A 14,551-nucleotide genomic window follows, 5' to 3' on the forward strand; every position below is an offset into this window, starting at 1 on the left:
TACTCATCTCATCATGAATTTTCACAAAATGCTGAATTTATCTAATTTATTAACATGTAATTTTATTACACAAGTTAAATTTAATGGATAGTTTATACAAATAACCTTTTCCTTGATGAATTGTTTGAATAAATAAACCTTTGATTTGATATGTTTCAGTTGCACTTCATTCAAAATTATTGCTTCAATATTATTATAATTAATGCTTGAGAGGGTGAAGAATCATTTTTGTGAGTGAATAAAACTAAACTCCTAATATTAAGCTGGCAAACTAACTTGCAGCCATAATCAGCATTCCTGAGCCTTTTTTATTTACAGTTGACCCCAATTAATAAATACATAAATAAAATTTTAAAAAAAATCTGCTGACCAATAACTCCCCCTTTAATTAAACTCCCAGTTAAAAATCCAGTCCAAACCTTTCAGTTGGAGTAAATCTATATACAGGGAGTAGTTGGCCTGTGAAGGACTAATTCCCTTTACCTGTATCGCGACTGTATGTTATTGGAAATGTCGGCTCTGCCCTCTAGCGGTGTATGAAGGCATAAAATCAACTCATACCGCACATGCTCAGAAGGGCCCGGTTCAGCGGTTAGAGATCTGCCATAAGCAGAGTGCGCCGTCACCTTCAGCCATCTTAACCATGTTGGGTGCCTTGGGACGGTGCTGCATCGGGTCTCTGCAGGCTCTGAAGCCTGGCTTCAGCTCTCTGAAGACAATCCCCGGGAGAAATGCGGCTCTCTATTCCAGTAAGTAAAGTTTAAAACTGTGGCCGACTGTCAGCATTATGTGTCGCTTGTTACTACAGCCAGTAGATGCGAACCCGGCGGAACAGGCCTGTACCATTAAGGCTCCATTCATTGAAGATCAGTGGGTATTTTAGCCAAACAAAGGATCTAAAATATGAGCGAACCAGTTATTTAGGCATGTTTTTGCTTCAGGTATTTGTCTTTACTCCTGATATGTTTTACTTCGCTGTCTTCCATGAATGACCTTCGTAAGCGGGTCATTGTTTTGCCACAGACCCTGTGCTCTCGCTGTTCCAAAGTTTTAGTTAGTCTGTGTGCTTCAGTTACAACAGAATACGGAAGTGCATTTAAGAAAACCTAAAAATGTGGCAGTATTTTATAGGCAGGCAGTTAATTTGCCTGCCCTCTAGATGTACTTCAGTTCACTTGCATAGGTTAATTTAGTATGCACGGTCTCTCTGGGAAGCATGAACTGTTGCTGTCATGTGCTGCCATTCATTTCACTGTCCTTTCAGGCAGGGGTTATGCTGCCCCAGCTGCTCAGGCTTCGCTGGCCAATGGCCGGATAGTAGCTGTGATTGGTGCTGTGGTGGATGTCCAGTTTGATGAGGGCCTGCCTCCCATTCTCAATGCCCTGGAGGTGGCAGGCCGCGAGAGCCGGCTGGTGCTGGAGGTGGCACAGCATCTCGGTGAGTGTGCTGAAACGAGCCAGCTCAACGCTCCAGAGTGAATATTTGTCCTTTAATGTCTTTCTTTGTACATTCATTCAGGTGAAAACACAGTCAGAACCATCGCCATGGACGGTACTGAGGGTCTGGTCCGTGGTCAGAAGGTTCTTGACACTGGAGCTCCCATTCGGATTCCCGTGGGCCCCGAGACCTTGGGCAGGATTATGAATGTCATCGGAGAACCCATTGATGAGAGGGGTCCAATTAGTACAAAGCAGTGAGTATTGAAAGGATTCAAACTTTTCCACCCTCTGTGAATATCTCAGCTTTTGTCTGTTTTACTCAAATAAGAGTTAAAATGTGTCTTTACTATTAATGGGTTTGACAGATGATAAAGCACACATGGCACCTGTCTTATTCAATTGTAAGCATGTTTACAATAACAAACATTACTTGGCAGGACTGCTCCTATTCATGCTGAAGCCCCTGAGTTCACTGACATGAGTGTGGAGCAGGAGATCCTGGTGACTGGCATCAAAGTGGTAGATCTGCTGGCACCCTACGCCAAGGGTGGAAAGATCGGTTTGTTGATTTTTTATTTTTTTTTATTTTTTTTTTATAAAATCCACATTTATTTTTTCACACAATAATTCCTTGTTAATTTATTATTGTGTATGCGTCATTCCTTAAAGGTCTGTTTGGTGGTGCTGGTGTTGGCAAGACTGTGTTGATTATGGAGCTGATCAACAATGTGGCGAAGGCTCACGGTGGTTACTCTGTGTTTGCTGGAGTGGGCGAGAGAACCCGCGAAGGAAATGACTTGTACCATGAGATGATTGAGTCTGGTGTCATTAACCTGAAGGACACGACCTCAAAGGTCAGAGCCTTTTAACAAGTTAGCTGTTAAAACATACGTAGTCATTGTATTGTAGCAGTAAAAGTTTGGTTTTTAGCTCTGCTGTTGGATTTCAGTTAAGTTTCCTGGGACTCTTGCATCGTGTTTCTCAGGTGGCACTGGTGTACGGTCAGATGAACGAGCCTCCAGGTGCTCGTGCGAGAGTTGCCCTGACCGGTTTGACTGTTGCAGAATACTTCCGCGATCAGGAGGGACAGGACGTGCTCCTCTTTATTGACAACATCTTTAGGTTTACCCAGGCTGGATCAGAGGTTTGAAATGGAATAAATAAAAAATACTTTTTGTTAGACCTAATAGTTATGTCATCTCACTTTAATATTTATATCATTATCCTTTAGGTGTCTGCTCTGTTGGGTCGTATCCCTTCTGCCGTGGGTTACCAGCCAACACTGGCCACTGATATGGGTACAATGCAGGAGAGAATCACCACCACTAAGAAAGGCTCCATCACCTCAGTACAAGTAAGAATTCCCAGGATGCTAATCCTAATTACATGTCAGCATGCTCTTGTTTTCTGGTTTATTTAAACTGATTTGTATTGCAGGCTATTTATGTGCCTGCTGATGACTTGACTGACCCCGCTCCAGCTACCACTTTTGCTCACTTGGATGCGACAACCGTGCTGTCCCGCGCTATCGCCGAGCTTGGTATCTATCCTGCTGTGGATCCCCTAGATTCAACTTCCCGCATCATGGACCCCAATATTGTTGGTTCTGAACACTACGATGTTGCCCGTGGTGTGCAGAAAATTCTTCAGGTAAGCTGTATGCCATAACAATTTATTAATAACAAACAATCAATACAAAAGGCAAAAACTAATGACTGTTTCTTTCTTTCTTTCTTTTTTTTTTGTAGGACTATAAGTCATTACAGGACATCATTGCTATCCTTGGTATGGATGAATTGTCTGAGGAGGACAAGTTAACTGTAGCACGTGCACGCAAGATCCAGCGTTTCCTGTCTCAGCCCTTCCAGGTAGCTGAAGTCTTTACCGGTCATTTGGGCAAGCTGGTCCCTCTGAAGGAAACAATCAAAGGCTTTAAGAGCATTCTAGGAGGTAAAGTGCACCACTGATATAAAGACATTTTTTAAATGGCATCAACTTGGTGTGCTTTTTATAGTAATGGTTATTGTTGTTTTTTTTTTTTCTCTTCAAGGTGAATATGATGCCTTGCCAGAACAGGCTTTCTACATGGTGGGCCCCATTGAAGAAGTAGTCCAAAAGGCTGAGAAACTGGCCGAGGAACATGCGTAAACGATATCTTTCTGAGGCCGGAAAGTTTTGAGATGAACATTTGTACAGTGTAATTTCTATTTGAGGAACTTCTAACGTGTCATGCTAAGTATGTTTGTTGTGGTTCCATTTCTCTGGAAGATTAAATTTAAAAAAAAAAAAAAAAAGTAAATTTGTGTTGTATCCATGGCTTCTTTTCTTTCTTTCTTTCTTTTTTTTTTTTTTTTTTTCCCCCACCCTTCCCTCGAAATTGTCCACAAACATGCATACTTGTTCACAATAAATAAAAACCATCATACTGATTAGAAAACATACCAGATGTTTATCCAATTATGTGGCGCAGCTTCCTATTCAGCTCCCTTTCCTGTGTGAGGAGGCTGTCACTGTGTTCCTTGAAAGCGTCGAAATCCTGTGAAAATGAAACATTTGGAACATGTTCTCAGCCTCAGTTTGGGCGACCATGAAATTTTGCAGACTGCCTATTTCAATGCACCTCTTTTAGCTTCTCGAACTTTCTCACAGATTGATCGAGAGCAGACTGGAGGGACTTCACTCTTGCATCTTTGTTAACAGCTTCTACTTCACGTGCAAATCTGAAAGTCGAGAACAAACGGAAGATCGCTCTCATTTGTGCTTCAGTCTTTCTGTGCGTGATCCTGGAAATAAATCTTAGTATGCCATGTTGAAGGATGTCGCAATTCCTAAAGTGTGTTAAGAAGAGAGAGGCTCGCTTACAGAAGTAAAAATGAAGGATGCATTTTTACCTTCAGTGTATAAAAGGTGAAGCACACAACTGGAATAGACAAATCACAGAGGAAGGAGTCCCTAAACTAATTGTCTGTATTTATAACTTTTTTCATTTATTTAAGATGATCAAACTTTCTGGCCTTCACTGTCACTGTGATTAAGAAACTTAGATATACCTTGTCATGTTGTAAATTAAAAGAATCGATCAATATAAAAGAATAGCATGAGGACTGCAACACTGGAGATCATAAAGTCTTAGTCCTGCAGTGCTGTAAGTAGCATAACAAAATTTATAGTGCAGATGTTAAACATTCTCATTTGACACTTTAAAGTGATGGCTTGAGGCAAAACTGATACTTCTCTAGTGGGAAGGGCTAAGACACGAGGACAGGAGTAGAGGAGAAAATAAGAAAGTCAGTTAAACTTTAAAGTCTTAGAGCAATGTAACGTAAGCACTGTTAGTACCTCTCCAATGCCTCCAGTTGCACTTTCTTCTCTTCTTTGCATTTTGTCTCCAGGTTCTGGATTTCCTCCTGTTTCTCCTGCATTTAAGAGCAGTTTGTATGTTAATGAAGCCATTCATTCATTCATGAGCATTTGTGTGTGTTTATTAGTTAGAACAATGCTGTTTTTTTATTGACCTGTATCACTTTGCCTCTTTCCATAGAAAGACACAAAAACTTGTCCTTCTCCTTCATGAGACTTGTTATCCTTTCTCTCATTTTGATTTCATTCAAAGCTCGCTGTTCTTCAGCCTCTTGTAGCTGCAGCTTCAGTTCTGTTTGCAGAAAGAAAGACATTATTTTGTAAACTGTAGAGATAGACCTATAGTTTTCTACGCACCTTTGCAGTTGTCCACAGCCTCTTTGTGCTGCTGGTGTGCATCCTGTAGCTCATTGATTAGTGATGTTTCCCTGGCTATATGCAGATTTTCTTGTCCCAGGAGTTCCATCTGGCATCCAGCTAATTTCTCCCTTAAGTTTTAGTGTAAAACAATTCAAAAGAAATTAACAACTATATATTTAATGATTTTTATTACTGTTCAATAATTCTTGTTTTTCAAAAGTCTGAGATTGAATCTCAATAGATTCAAGCATTAGAGTTAATTAGAGTTAATTACCGATATTCCTTTCTCTTGTGTGCATATTTCTCTATCTGCCGTTTAACTTCTTCCTCCAGTTTTTGCACTAACACTTGGCTGTCATGTAACCTCTGTGAGAAAAGCGATTCATTCTCTGACTGCAGCTTTTCGTTTTCGAGTTTTAACTGGCTGTTATGATTTTTATACTCCTCCATGAAAGCAATAATTGCTTGATTGTTGGCAGCTAAATCCATAAATCTTTTCTCCAGTATCTTTGATTTGTTCCTTTCCTCTTCCAGTTCTTTCTGACAGCGTGCCACTTGGTCCTCATGCTCTGCATTGATTTTCTGCAGGGCTTGATATCGGAGAAACACCTCGTCGGCTCTGTTTTTCAGAATGCAGATCAAACTTGACTGCTCATCTACTCTGGACCTCAACATCTTTTCCTCTGTTAGATCCTCCGTGGGAAGACTTTGAAGTTTCCCAGGTGACTTCTGAATGCAGTCCATATGCTGTGAACAAAGGGAAGAAACCTAATGTTAAAACATGGCAATAACTTCTCTCACACCAATCTGACAAGGCAGGCAGCTGTCCATCCTGAGCCTGTGTGTTTAGGCATGTAGACATGGTTAATTCAACCTTCTCCTTAGTTAAAACTCAGCATCAAAATGGGGACGAAAAGCAATTTAAGTATTTTAAGTAGTTCAATTCATGATTCAGCAATTTAAGTAGTTCAAATAACCAGATGACTTGTGGAAAAGCATCTCTGAATGCAGAGCATATTAAAACACTGAAGCAGATTGTCTTGACCATTTTAAATGGGGACAAGTCAGCTGGTGAGTGTATTTAACTCAGGGATGTCAAAGTCATTTTACATCGTTGGCCACAAACAGCCCACTTTGATCTCAGCCAGTGAAACTCCAATTTTAGTCAATGTAAAAAGAAATTTACTACACATTTAATCAATGAGATATCTTAATACAAGACAAAGAAGAGAAATTTCAACAGTATGTCTCAGTTTTTCTACTACATGCGTAGTAATTGAAAGATAATCTGTCAGCATGACTCTTTGGGCTTCAATTGTAAGAAGTAAATGTATAAAATTTCAGTCTATAAGATAATTACTTTGCTGTTACGTGAATGGCCATGGGATGAGATATTTATAATAAGGCAAAGTTGTAAAAGACACCTAACAATATTGGAGCCTTCGCCGGGCTGATTCTGGCCTTACGTTTGACACCCCAGGTCTGACTATTAACTATAGCGGTTAAATGTACTAAGTACAGTGCTATTGTTGTAGAGCAATTGCTCATAATTTTCTTTAAGTACACTATTGGGCTAAATGTACTTCTGCGACTAAACACTTTTAGGTAATTAACGGTTTTAGATACTCTGCGCATCTTAAAAGATCGCTAGCTTATACTTTTTATGTTACCCATCTCTTATTATTCTTTTTTAGCATGTTTCCAGTTTATTCACACACTTAGCTCACTTAGCTTAAATTTATTCCTCATTTAAAGCATTTAAGTAATACAGCAGTACTTAAAGTTAAGAATTGTCGAGAAAGTAAACTTAGTATTAGTTTGAACTAACTTTTTTGTTTTGCTTTTTTAAACACACCTTCACCTCGCTGCCCTCCATCTTCATGTTTTCCTCTGCATTGCTCTGTGAAACTGCCATGTCGAGTTCATATAATACAGATTTTCAGTCACATTTTTTCCGTACCTAACTTCCACTTTTCGTTGAAAATATCTTTTAAAAGTCTCGGTAGTTTCGGTTGCACCGTCGCTAATGGCAACCATCTTTGAACCGCCCTTTCTTCTGATTTATCGAGTCCCACTATTCGGCCGCACGAGGGCGATGTTGAGCTTATTATCGGCCGCCAACTTGGTTAACAGTAGGTTTTCTTTTTAAAAAAAAAAATATTATTATTATTTTAGTAGTAGCAGTTTATATTTTTTATTTATTTATTTATTTTTTTGATGATTGCATTTTTCCGTGGCGCTAAATTTGTATATTTTTATTTTAGGGAGATCATTACACCATAATTCCGTTAGTTTACCATTAGATAATCTAATAATCGTTTGACCTCCTTTTGCAAAGCACCGTTACAAAGACTCTTAACAAAGTGCATGTTTGTCGTCATATGTGCCAGAAACATGGCCCTTGCTCGGGCTCTAACCAACCATACTGGGATTAAGTTCTCTGCCTGGGCCTTCTTGGACGCCCTAGAAGGCCTTGTTGTAGTTGCATGCTTTTTTATTTAGTCGCCCACTCTTTATTTTTCCCCCCAAGAACCAGTAGGCACCCATTTCAATCCCTAAATCAAAGTGATAGCCCGCTGAGAGTGAAAAATCACTGGCACTGGGACGAGTCGGACCTTACTCGGCATTATGCAGATTCCAGAGCCCAGAGGGATTTATCGTGAGGGCCGAGGCTGGGTTGGGGGAGCGGCTGTCCTGGCCTTTGTGCACGCCCCTTTTCATCAACTAGCGGGCCAAGAAAGACAGAGGAAAGCAACAGCATCCCAGCCCCAGTCCTTACAGCTCCTCCATCTGCACAGCGGAGCTGGACGGACCAGCCAGGATGTGGAGAGCACTGCTACTTAAATTCCTTTTTGTCCTTATATGCTGTGTTACATGGCACCACTCTGAAGGTAAGTACTGTGATTTTTTTAAACTTTTTTTTCTCTGTCCACACAGGATGTTAGCTGAATGACTCATTGAGGAACTGCATAACTGCTGCGCTGCACTGCACTTGTTGCACATAGGAAAAAAATATGAGAAAACTGAAAATCAATCATATTTGATGGAATTTAAAGAGCAAAAGAAGGTGGAAATAGTATTGTTAATTCAAAAGCCTTTGGTTTAGTGCCTGCACTCAGGATGATACTGTATTTTTATTTATTTATTTATTTTTAATTTAGCCACCAGGTAAAGTAATTCTGTCTGTGGCGCTAAATGCTTTTACACATAGTATTACTTTAAAGGTTGAGCACAAAGCCTTCCTCACACCGATTGGAAGTTATCTTGAGGAACTTTTGCCTGAGCTTTACTGTTGCTAGGTAACGGAAAAGAGCATGTGACTTACAGGCAATCTGCGAGGACTGTGGGCCACTGGTACAAGTCTCATTCAGTGGAGCAGATTTTACGCTGCAAACCCACCGATTCGGCTCAGATTCCAGCTTTATTTTCTAATGCAAGAGAGAGAGAGAGAGAGACACACACACACACACACACACACACACACACACACACACACACGAAAAAAAAGCTCACACACTGCTCTTTATACGTGACAGTCTCATGCTTGTCTGTTGTGTTAGGAACACGGCTAAGATCTTACTTCTCAAATTGTAATCTGCTTTCTTTTTGCTCAACCCTTAGTATGTAAGCTCCTTACTGTGAATCAAGCAACTAATTACAGTGCAGCTGCTGCAGAAAGGAATCATTTCTAACCAAGAGAGAAACAGTTTCAAGTTTTTTTGTTTTTTAAATAAACCTAAAGTGAGGTCAATGCTACAGCTTTTTTATTTACTGTTATGAAATATCCTAGACCTATTTCCTCACTGGCTAAAAGGCAGAAAATCGGGCCTGTCTATGTAAAAAACCCAACAAAAAACAAAGACAATATAACTGTACCGTATAACTGAGACTGTAGCATTTTAAAAAAAATCACTTGGCATTTCCTTTGAATCTTGGCAGTTGCATGCAACTTGAAGATGAATTTTGCTGATGACAGCTGAAGGGCACAAAATGATGACTTGAGAAAAATAGCAGACGTCCAGCACACTTAGTCAGCTTGTGCATGTCGATCATTAGCTTGGATTAGTTGACTGCTTAAATATTATTTATTTATCTTTAACCTGAATTTATGAATGACCACTCCGTGTTAAACCATATTGCTGGACATTGCCTCCCTGGCTTCCCTGGCCTGCTTTGTCACTTAGAATATAAGATTGGTGATGGCTTGTTTTACTGTGAGGGGGGCAGGGTACTTTCTAATCTCTTCCTGATCCTCCACAAAAATCCTTTAGTTTGATAACTGTTTCTTCCAGGACCTTCTGGAAAACATTATCCAGGCCTTGAGCTTGATACTACTACTGAATGCTTACACTGGCATTAATAGCTAACGTGACTGTTTGAGAAGATTTCATGGTGTTGGTTTATTAACTATTATCTGCCATTTCTGCTGTTTTGGATGTGTTTTGTCAGCAAGTTGAGCTGTTATCTCCAATTATCATTTACCAGGGAATCTTAATAGCCTATTAGGCGCATAGTGCAAATTTTAATAGCTCTATAAATTGCTTTTATTTAAATATACTAGTAAACAACATGCAAATTGCAAGACAGATTACAGACTGAAACCTATTTTTAGTTCCAGTCTGTAATGACGTCAATAAAAATGTTTTCCTTCTTGTTGAAACTTTTCGAGACTTTTCAAGCTCAGCCAGCACGTGCACCTTAAACCTTGTGCCCGTGGCCAAGCGTCTTTCCGGTGTAGGAGCCTAAGTCTGCATGCTACAGTAACACTGCGGGAGAAACTGGAGCACAGTTGACACAAATTGAGAGCAAATCCTTTTGGTAGCTCCCCCGTTAAAGTCCACGTTAAAGACACCAAGGATGGAGTTTAGCCTCCAACCAGCTGCTTCGTGAGCTGTGACACACAGCGTACAGGAGAAGTAAGATGTCCAGTAGCTGTGTTATTGGGTTGTGACAACTTAATTTATGATTCCTTTCACTTACTGTTTTGTTGGTCCATGCATCAAAAAGCTGAGCATTCCTCGATTCCAACCAGACCAAGGCTTTATTCCTCGCCCTATTTATGCCTTCCTTTTGTTCCCATGCCACTGCCAAAGCTGCCTCGTTTTTTGTTTTTTTTTTAGACGTTTTTGAGTGTAGCACTAAGAGCCGAAGTCACTTGTTTGGCAATTGACTGCATTCTGCTGCATTGATTTCCATATGAAATGGGCAGCAGCACTTCGCTCTGACAGCGTTTCATGCTGCCAGCAGACGTTTTCTCAACTTTTCTCCGCTCACATCCATTGAGTGCAGAGGGCTGCACCAAAACAAGACGGCACTGATGAAAGCGTGAAGACTTCTTTTGACATACCCCATGTGACAAGAAAGAGATGTTTCACAACAGCAGTGGACAGACAAGTTTTTTTCTTTTTGTCAGAAGGTGGCATATAGTATGTTCTTCTCTGGTTCAGCAGCTTGTAAGGCTTACTTTCCTCTACTTTTTTTTAGGACGACACTTCAGAGTTACGAGTTTGCATCACTGCTCACACCTCTGTTGTGCCATTGTAATTTCACAGAGGGATTTATGGCGTTTGGAGGACTTCATTCGGAGGAAAATTCCACTCGTGCGCTTCTTTGTCAGGCGTTCTTATCCTCATCCTCAGACAGAGCAGTGCTCTTTCCTTCTGTGGGTTTAAGCTGCTAATTAGAAAAGACAAAGCCAGAAGGAAGGGGAAAGGAAAACAACAACATTACAGAAAAGCCTCAGCTAAAACTCTCATTAGAAAACACTCATCATCACCGCCCCCACACACACACACTCACTTAAAAAAAGCATTCTTAATAAGACCTTTGCTTTGTCCTTGCTTAATTTTGACTGACTTTCTCAGTTTAACAACATAATTTAAGGATTTGATAGTGCCGTTAAAGGTTCGGCATCAGTGCACGGTATCTGTCACCATTCCCAGAAGTAATGCTGTCAGGAAATACTGGCTGCATTTGAAAGCATCCAGTAGATTGGTTTCTTCCTGGCATACTGGCCTTTAAGGTGTCACTGTGTGCATTTATAGCGTCTATACACCTCTAGATTTATTTCAGTGGTAGAAGAAGTACTCCAAATACTTCTCTCTTTAAGTAAATAAGGAGAAATACATAAATGTTAAAAAACTTCATTGCAAGTAAATCTTCAGCATGAAAACTGATTTCAGATAAATGATGTAATGTAGTGCCAGCAAGATGTAGTCAAAGCAGAAGGCTATAAAAGAAGTGTTTGCCCTCCCTGAGTTAAGCATTGTTACATGTAATATCATTAGATAACTAATTGGCAAGCATCAATGGGTAAGCAGCATGCTACTTGCTTAAAAGTTCCCGAGTGAAGCATCATGTCACAATAAAAATTGTCACCTTAAAGTGTACTTACTTACAAATCACGATTATATTCTTATGTAAGTCTTAATGAAACATTTTTTCTGGAAAAATCACTTTCTTTTAGATGTTTACATTGATAAGATTGCGTCCAGTTTCACAGTCAATAGCAATCAATATATTTTTGTTATTATTTGTCATTCTTTTTTCTCTTTTTGAAACTCCTAGTTGTCCTGCACAGACAACACTTCTTTTTATCAGCGTATATATGCTGTTTTTGTTTAATAGATTTAGTCTTTTTGCTACTTGTGTCCTGCATCCAACGCTTCTTCCGTGCTATAGTTGAAACCTCCAGGATTATTGACTTGTAACAACGACCTCCTTTGAGCAAGTTTGTGAGCAATTTTATCATTAGTAAACTGAGCAGGAAAAAAGGTTTGCTTCCTGGATAGCTGCTGGCAGAGTTAAAAATGTGGCCCTTTTTTTGTTGAGTTGTTTGTAAAGCAGTTAATTGGAGACAAGAAGGCAACCTACACAACTATTTTAGTGCAGAAGCACCGGCAGTGACCACACAACTGCTTTAGAAGCAATCTATCATTAAAATAGTCCATAACTCAAAGCAATGATAAACTCTTGGCGCTAAATATAGTCTGTGTTTCCTTTAAATAGCGTTTAGTACCATCACTCAACTGCCCGCTGGCTTTTCTGACCTTGCAGACACCTTTTCACTCAGTTAAAGCTGAATTGCACCATAAAAATGTTTCCTTGTGGCCAAAACCATTATTGTGAAATTGTAAAGGCATGATATAGGTTACTAAAGCCCTAGATTTTAGATAAAAACTCTCGATTTTTAAAAATTCTCAAGAAGGTATTTGATCAAAGGGGAACGTTGTTTTCAAAATGCTGGATAAGACAGGACAGAGACAGACCCCCAACCCTGAGCATGCACCACCAATCACCACCTCACACTTCCTCTCATAAAGAATTTGGGTTGAAATGGCTGCGGTACCACCCAGTACCAGTATTTATTCTAATTACATTTCTGACTGGACAGGAAAAGCATGCACCATAAATCAGGCTGTCAAAGAGCCCATCAAAATTGCACATTCCTATTTGAACGGGGTCTGATGGAGTGCTCTGCCTCTGAACTATGCTGCTTGAATCAATCTCTCCTGGTAAACGTCAGGGAAGGTAGAGCCATGGTACCTTATCTCTACCATTGCCCCTCAGTGAGAACATCAAAAGGAAGCTTGGGAAGAGCGCAGTGAAGGTTGTGTAACTGTCGGTTGGATGGCTGGCACGTTTGTCTCCAAGGCTCATCAATGCTGTTTGCAACAGACTATATCAGAGAACACCTACCCTCCCTCCCCATGGCCTGTTTTTCAATGCATATATAAAAGACAATTGATTCATAATTTATTTGTATTTATTTATGTTTTGTTTTGGACAGGATGACAAACAGGAATAGAACTAAAATTGAAATTTAACATAGAATGCACATTTTGGGGAAAAAAAGCTTAAGTTGAACTCAAGCTGTGATTGCATGCAGGATGTGAATTGGGGCAGTTCCGCTGCGGGACAGGTCGATGTATCCCCGGTGACTGGCACTGTGACGGGACGTCAGACTGCGTCGATGACTCTGATGAGCACGACTGCCGTGAGTTACTTATTAAATTGCATTTTTTGCCAATATGATGCCTGCAAAGGTTTTAATATTTCATGTACGATGCTTGTTAGATGTGAGTGCTTTCGGTAGTGGAAGGAACTAAATCCTGCTATCGATGAAAATATATTGCAATAAAGTGTTTCTGTGTGTACAGTAATTAGTAACGTTAGTGTGGTTGTAGCTAAGCACAAGTAAAGTATAAGTAATAAAAAAATACACTTGATCAGCAGTAAGATTTGTACTTTTGGATTTCATTCAGGAGGCGTAAGTAATGAAATGCTCTGTCTCACAGCTCAGGTAACGTGTGATAGCAACCATTTCCAGTGTCTGAGTGACGGCGAGTGTATCCCAAACCTATGGGTGTGTGACGATGAGGAAGACTGTGAGGATGGCTCAGATGAGAGGCAGCACTGCCGTGAGTATATTACATCATTATCAGATTATAAAGGGAGCTGTTCAGTGATTAAGTAAACTTATTAAAAAATACTTAGAATGAAATATTTGAAATAATTTGAATTCTTGCAAACATAAACTATGGCCATGTGGGATTGGACATTGAAATGATTAACAATGACCCCCCCACATAGTCTGTGGGACTGAAGTAAGGTACGGTGATGACTTTTAAGTCCCTTTATCTACAATAAAATGAAATTTGAACTGCACATAGATGAATACAAACTTTTTTTATCTCTTCCTAGCTGGAAGGACATGCACCAGTGGCCAGTTCAGCTGCAGTAATGGTGCGTGCATCCCAGGAGAGTACCAATGTGACCGTCTGGCAGACTGCTCAGATGGTTCCGATGAGAGAAATTGCCGTAAGTCTTCTCCAAGGTGGTTCCCCCCACTTTTTTTTTTTTTTTTTATCTCAGGCTCCTGTGGCATTTTAATCAATTTGTTAAGATTAAGAGGCTCGCTGACTGACAGAATGGACCACAATATGCTTCTTGTTGTCAGAGGTTGATTGCAGATTCTTTGGTGGATTAGTCAAGCTGAAGTTCAGCTGCTATGCCATTATTGTGCCGACATGGTAGACTCGCAGCACTGCACACGGTGGTAATCTCACAGTTGCATAAAGAATGCTGTGGCAACTGCTGGTGCTGTGGTGGTGCTGTTAAATGTTAGTCTCTTATCCCTCCTATTCACAGAGCTTTTCACGTGTTAAAGGCTGAAAAGAGCACAGTTGTCAGGTTGATTTAAATGCATAACATTTGCCTGATGATGGGTTAATCTTACAGATTATCCCGAGTGTACACAGCTGAGGTGTGCCAATGGGGCCTGCTACAACCGGACCCAAAGATGTGACCAGATACTCGACTGCCGTGATGGCTCTGATGAGGCAAACTGCAGTAAGGAGACAATAAATTTTGGTGCTAATGCATGAAGTGA

General features: G+C 40.2%; 3 protein-coding genes across 7 annotated transcripts in view; 2 read left to right on the forward strand and 1 right to left on the reverse strand.

The window, feature by feature from the left end:
- Window positions 1-581: 581 nt before the first annotated feature.
- Window positions 582-3,750, forward strand: LOC101470035 (ATP synthase F(1) complex catalytic subunit beta, mitochondrial). The gene is made up of 10 exons (XM_004557685.4): window positions 582-749; window positions 1,265-1,438; window positions 1,520-1,694; window positions 1,878-1,999; window positions 2,110-2,294; window positions 2,426-2,584; window positions 2,672-2,794; window positions 2,878-3,090; window positions 3,189-3,390; window positions 3,491-3,750. The coding sequence occupies exons 1-10, from the start codon at window positions 644-646 to the stop codon at window positions 3,586-3,588; spliced, it is 1,557 nt and encodes a 518-aa protein (XP_004557742.3). The 5' UTR covers window positions 582-643; the 3' UTR covers window positions 3,589-3,750.
- zgc:172182 (coiled-coil domain-containing protein 89) lies at window positions 3,097-8,548 on the reverse strand. Of its 4 annotated transcripts, none has more exons than XM_004557687.6 (8): window positions 8,486-8,548; window positions 5,435-5,907; window positions 5,158-5,288; window positions 4,956-5,092; window positions 4,780-4,856; window positions 4,061-4,160; window positions 3,883-3,976; window positions 3,097-3,350 (listed from the first exon to the last, which is right to left on the reverse strand). In XM_004557687.6, exons 1-7 carry the CDS (start codon window positions 8,525-8,527, stop codon window positions 3,890-3,892), a joined length of 1,047 nt encoding a protein of 348 aa, XP_004557744.3. In that variant the 5' UTR covers window positions 8,528-8,548; the 3' UTR covers window positions 3,097-3,350; window positions 3,883-3,889. The 4 variants fall into 4 exon arrangements, with proteins under 4 accessions (XP_004557744.3, XP_004557745.3, XP_076731127.1 ...); XM_004557688.3 differs by lacking the exon at window positions 8,486-8,548 and adding an exon at window positions 7,121-7,212; XM_076875012.1 differs by lacking the exon at window positions 8,486-8,548 and adding an exon at window positions 6,989-7,208.
- lrp2a (low density lipoprotein receptor-related protein 2a) overlaps window positions 7,896-14,551 on the forward strand; it is a 54,662-nt gene continuing 48,006 nt past the window's right edge. For both annotated transcript variants that reach the window (XM_023153013.3, XM_012920901.3), the window contains exons 1-5: window positions 7,896-8,051; window positions 13,049-13,156; window positions 13,458-13,580; window positions 13,864-13,980; window positions 14,401-14,511. In XM_023153013.3, the coding sequence (XP_023008781.1) occupies window positions 7,982-8,051; window positions 13,049-13,156; window positions 13,458-13,580; window positions 13,864-13,980; window positions 14,401-14,511 (529 nt within the window). In that variant the 5' untranslated portion in view covers window positions 7,896-7,981. The remainder of the gene's footprint in view (window positions 8,052-13,048; window positions 13,157-13,457; window positions 13,581-13,863; window positions 13,981-14,400; window positions 14,512-14,551) is intronic.

This window comes from Maylandia zebra, linkage group LG16 (genome assembly GCF_041146795.1).
Source record: "Maylandia zebra isolate NMK-2024a linkage group LG16, Mzebra_GT3a, whole genome shotgun sequence".
Lineage (NCBI taxonomy): Eukaryota > Metazoa > Chordata > Actinopteri > Cichliformes > Cichlidae > Maylandia > Maylandia zebra.

Coding starts and splice junctions, on each gene's coding strand:
- LOC101470035 (XM_004557685.4), top strand. CDS start 644: ATGTTGGGTGCCTTGGGACGGTGCTGCATCGGGTCTCTGCAGGCTCTG. Junction 2,000..2,109: donor CGCCAAGGGTGGAAAGATCG/GTTTGTTGATTT, acceptor CATTCCTTAAAG/GTCTGTTTGGTGGTGCTGGT. Junction 2,795..2,877: donor GCTCCATCACCTCAGTACAA/GTAAGAATTCCC, acceptor TTTGTATTGCAG/GCTATTTATGTGCCTGCTGA.
- zgc:172182 (XM_076875012.1), bottom strand. CDS start 7,075: ATGGCAGTTTCACAGAGCAATGCAGAGGAAAACATGAAGATGGAGGGC. Junction 5,908..6,988: donor TAAAAAAGCAAAACAAAAAA/GTTAGTTCAAAC, acceptor CTTTGTTCACAG/CATATGGACTGCATTCAGAA. Junction 4,161..4,779: donor CAACTGGAGGCATTGGAGAG/GTACTAACAGTG, acceptor CTCGACTTTCAG/ATTTGCACGTGAAGTAGAAG.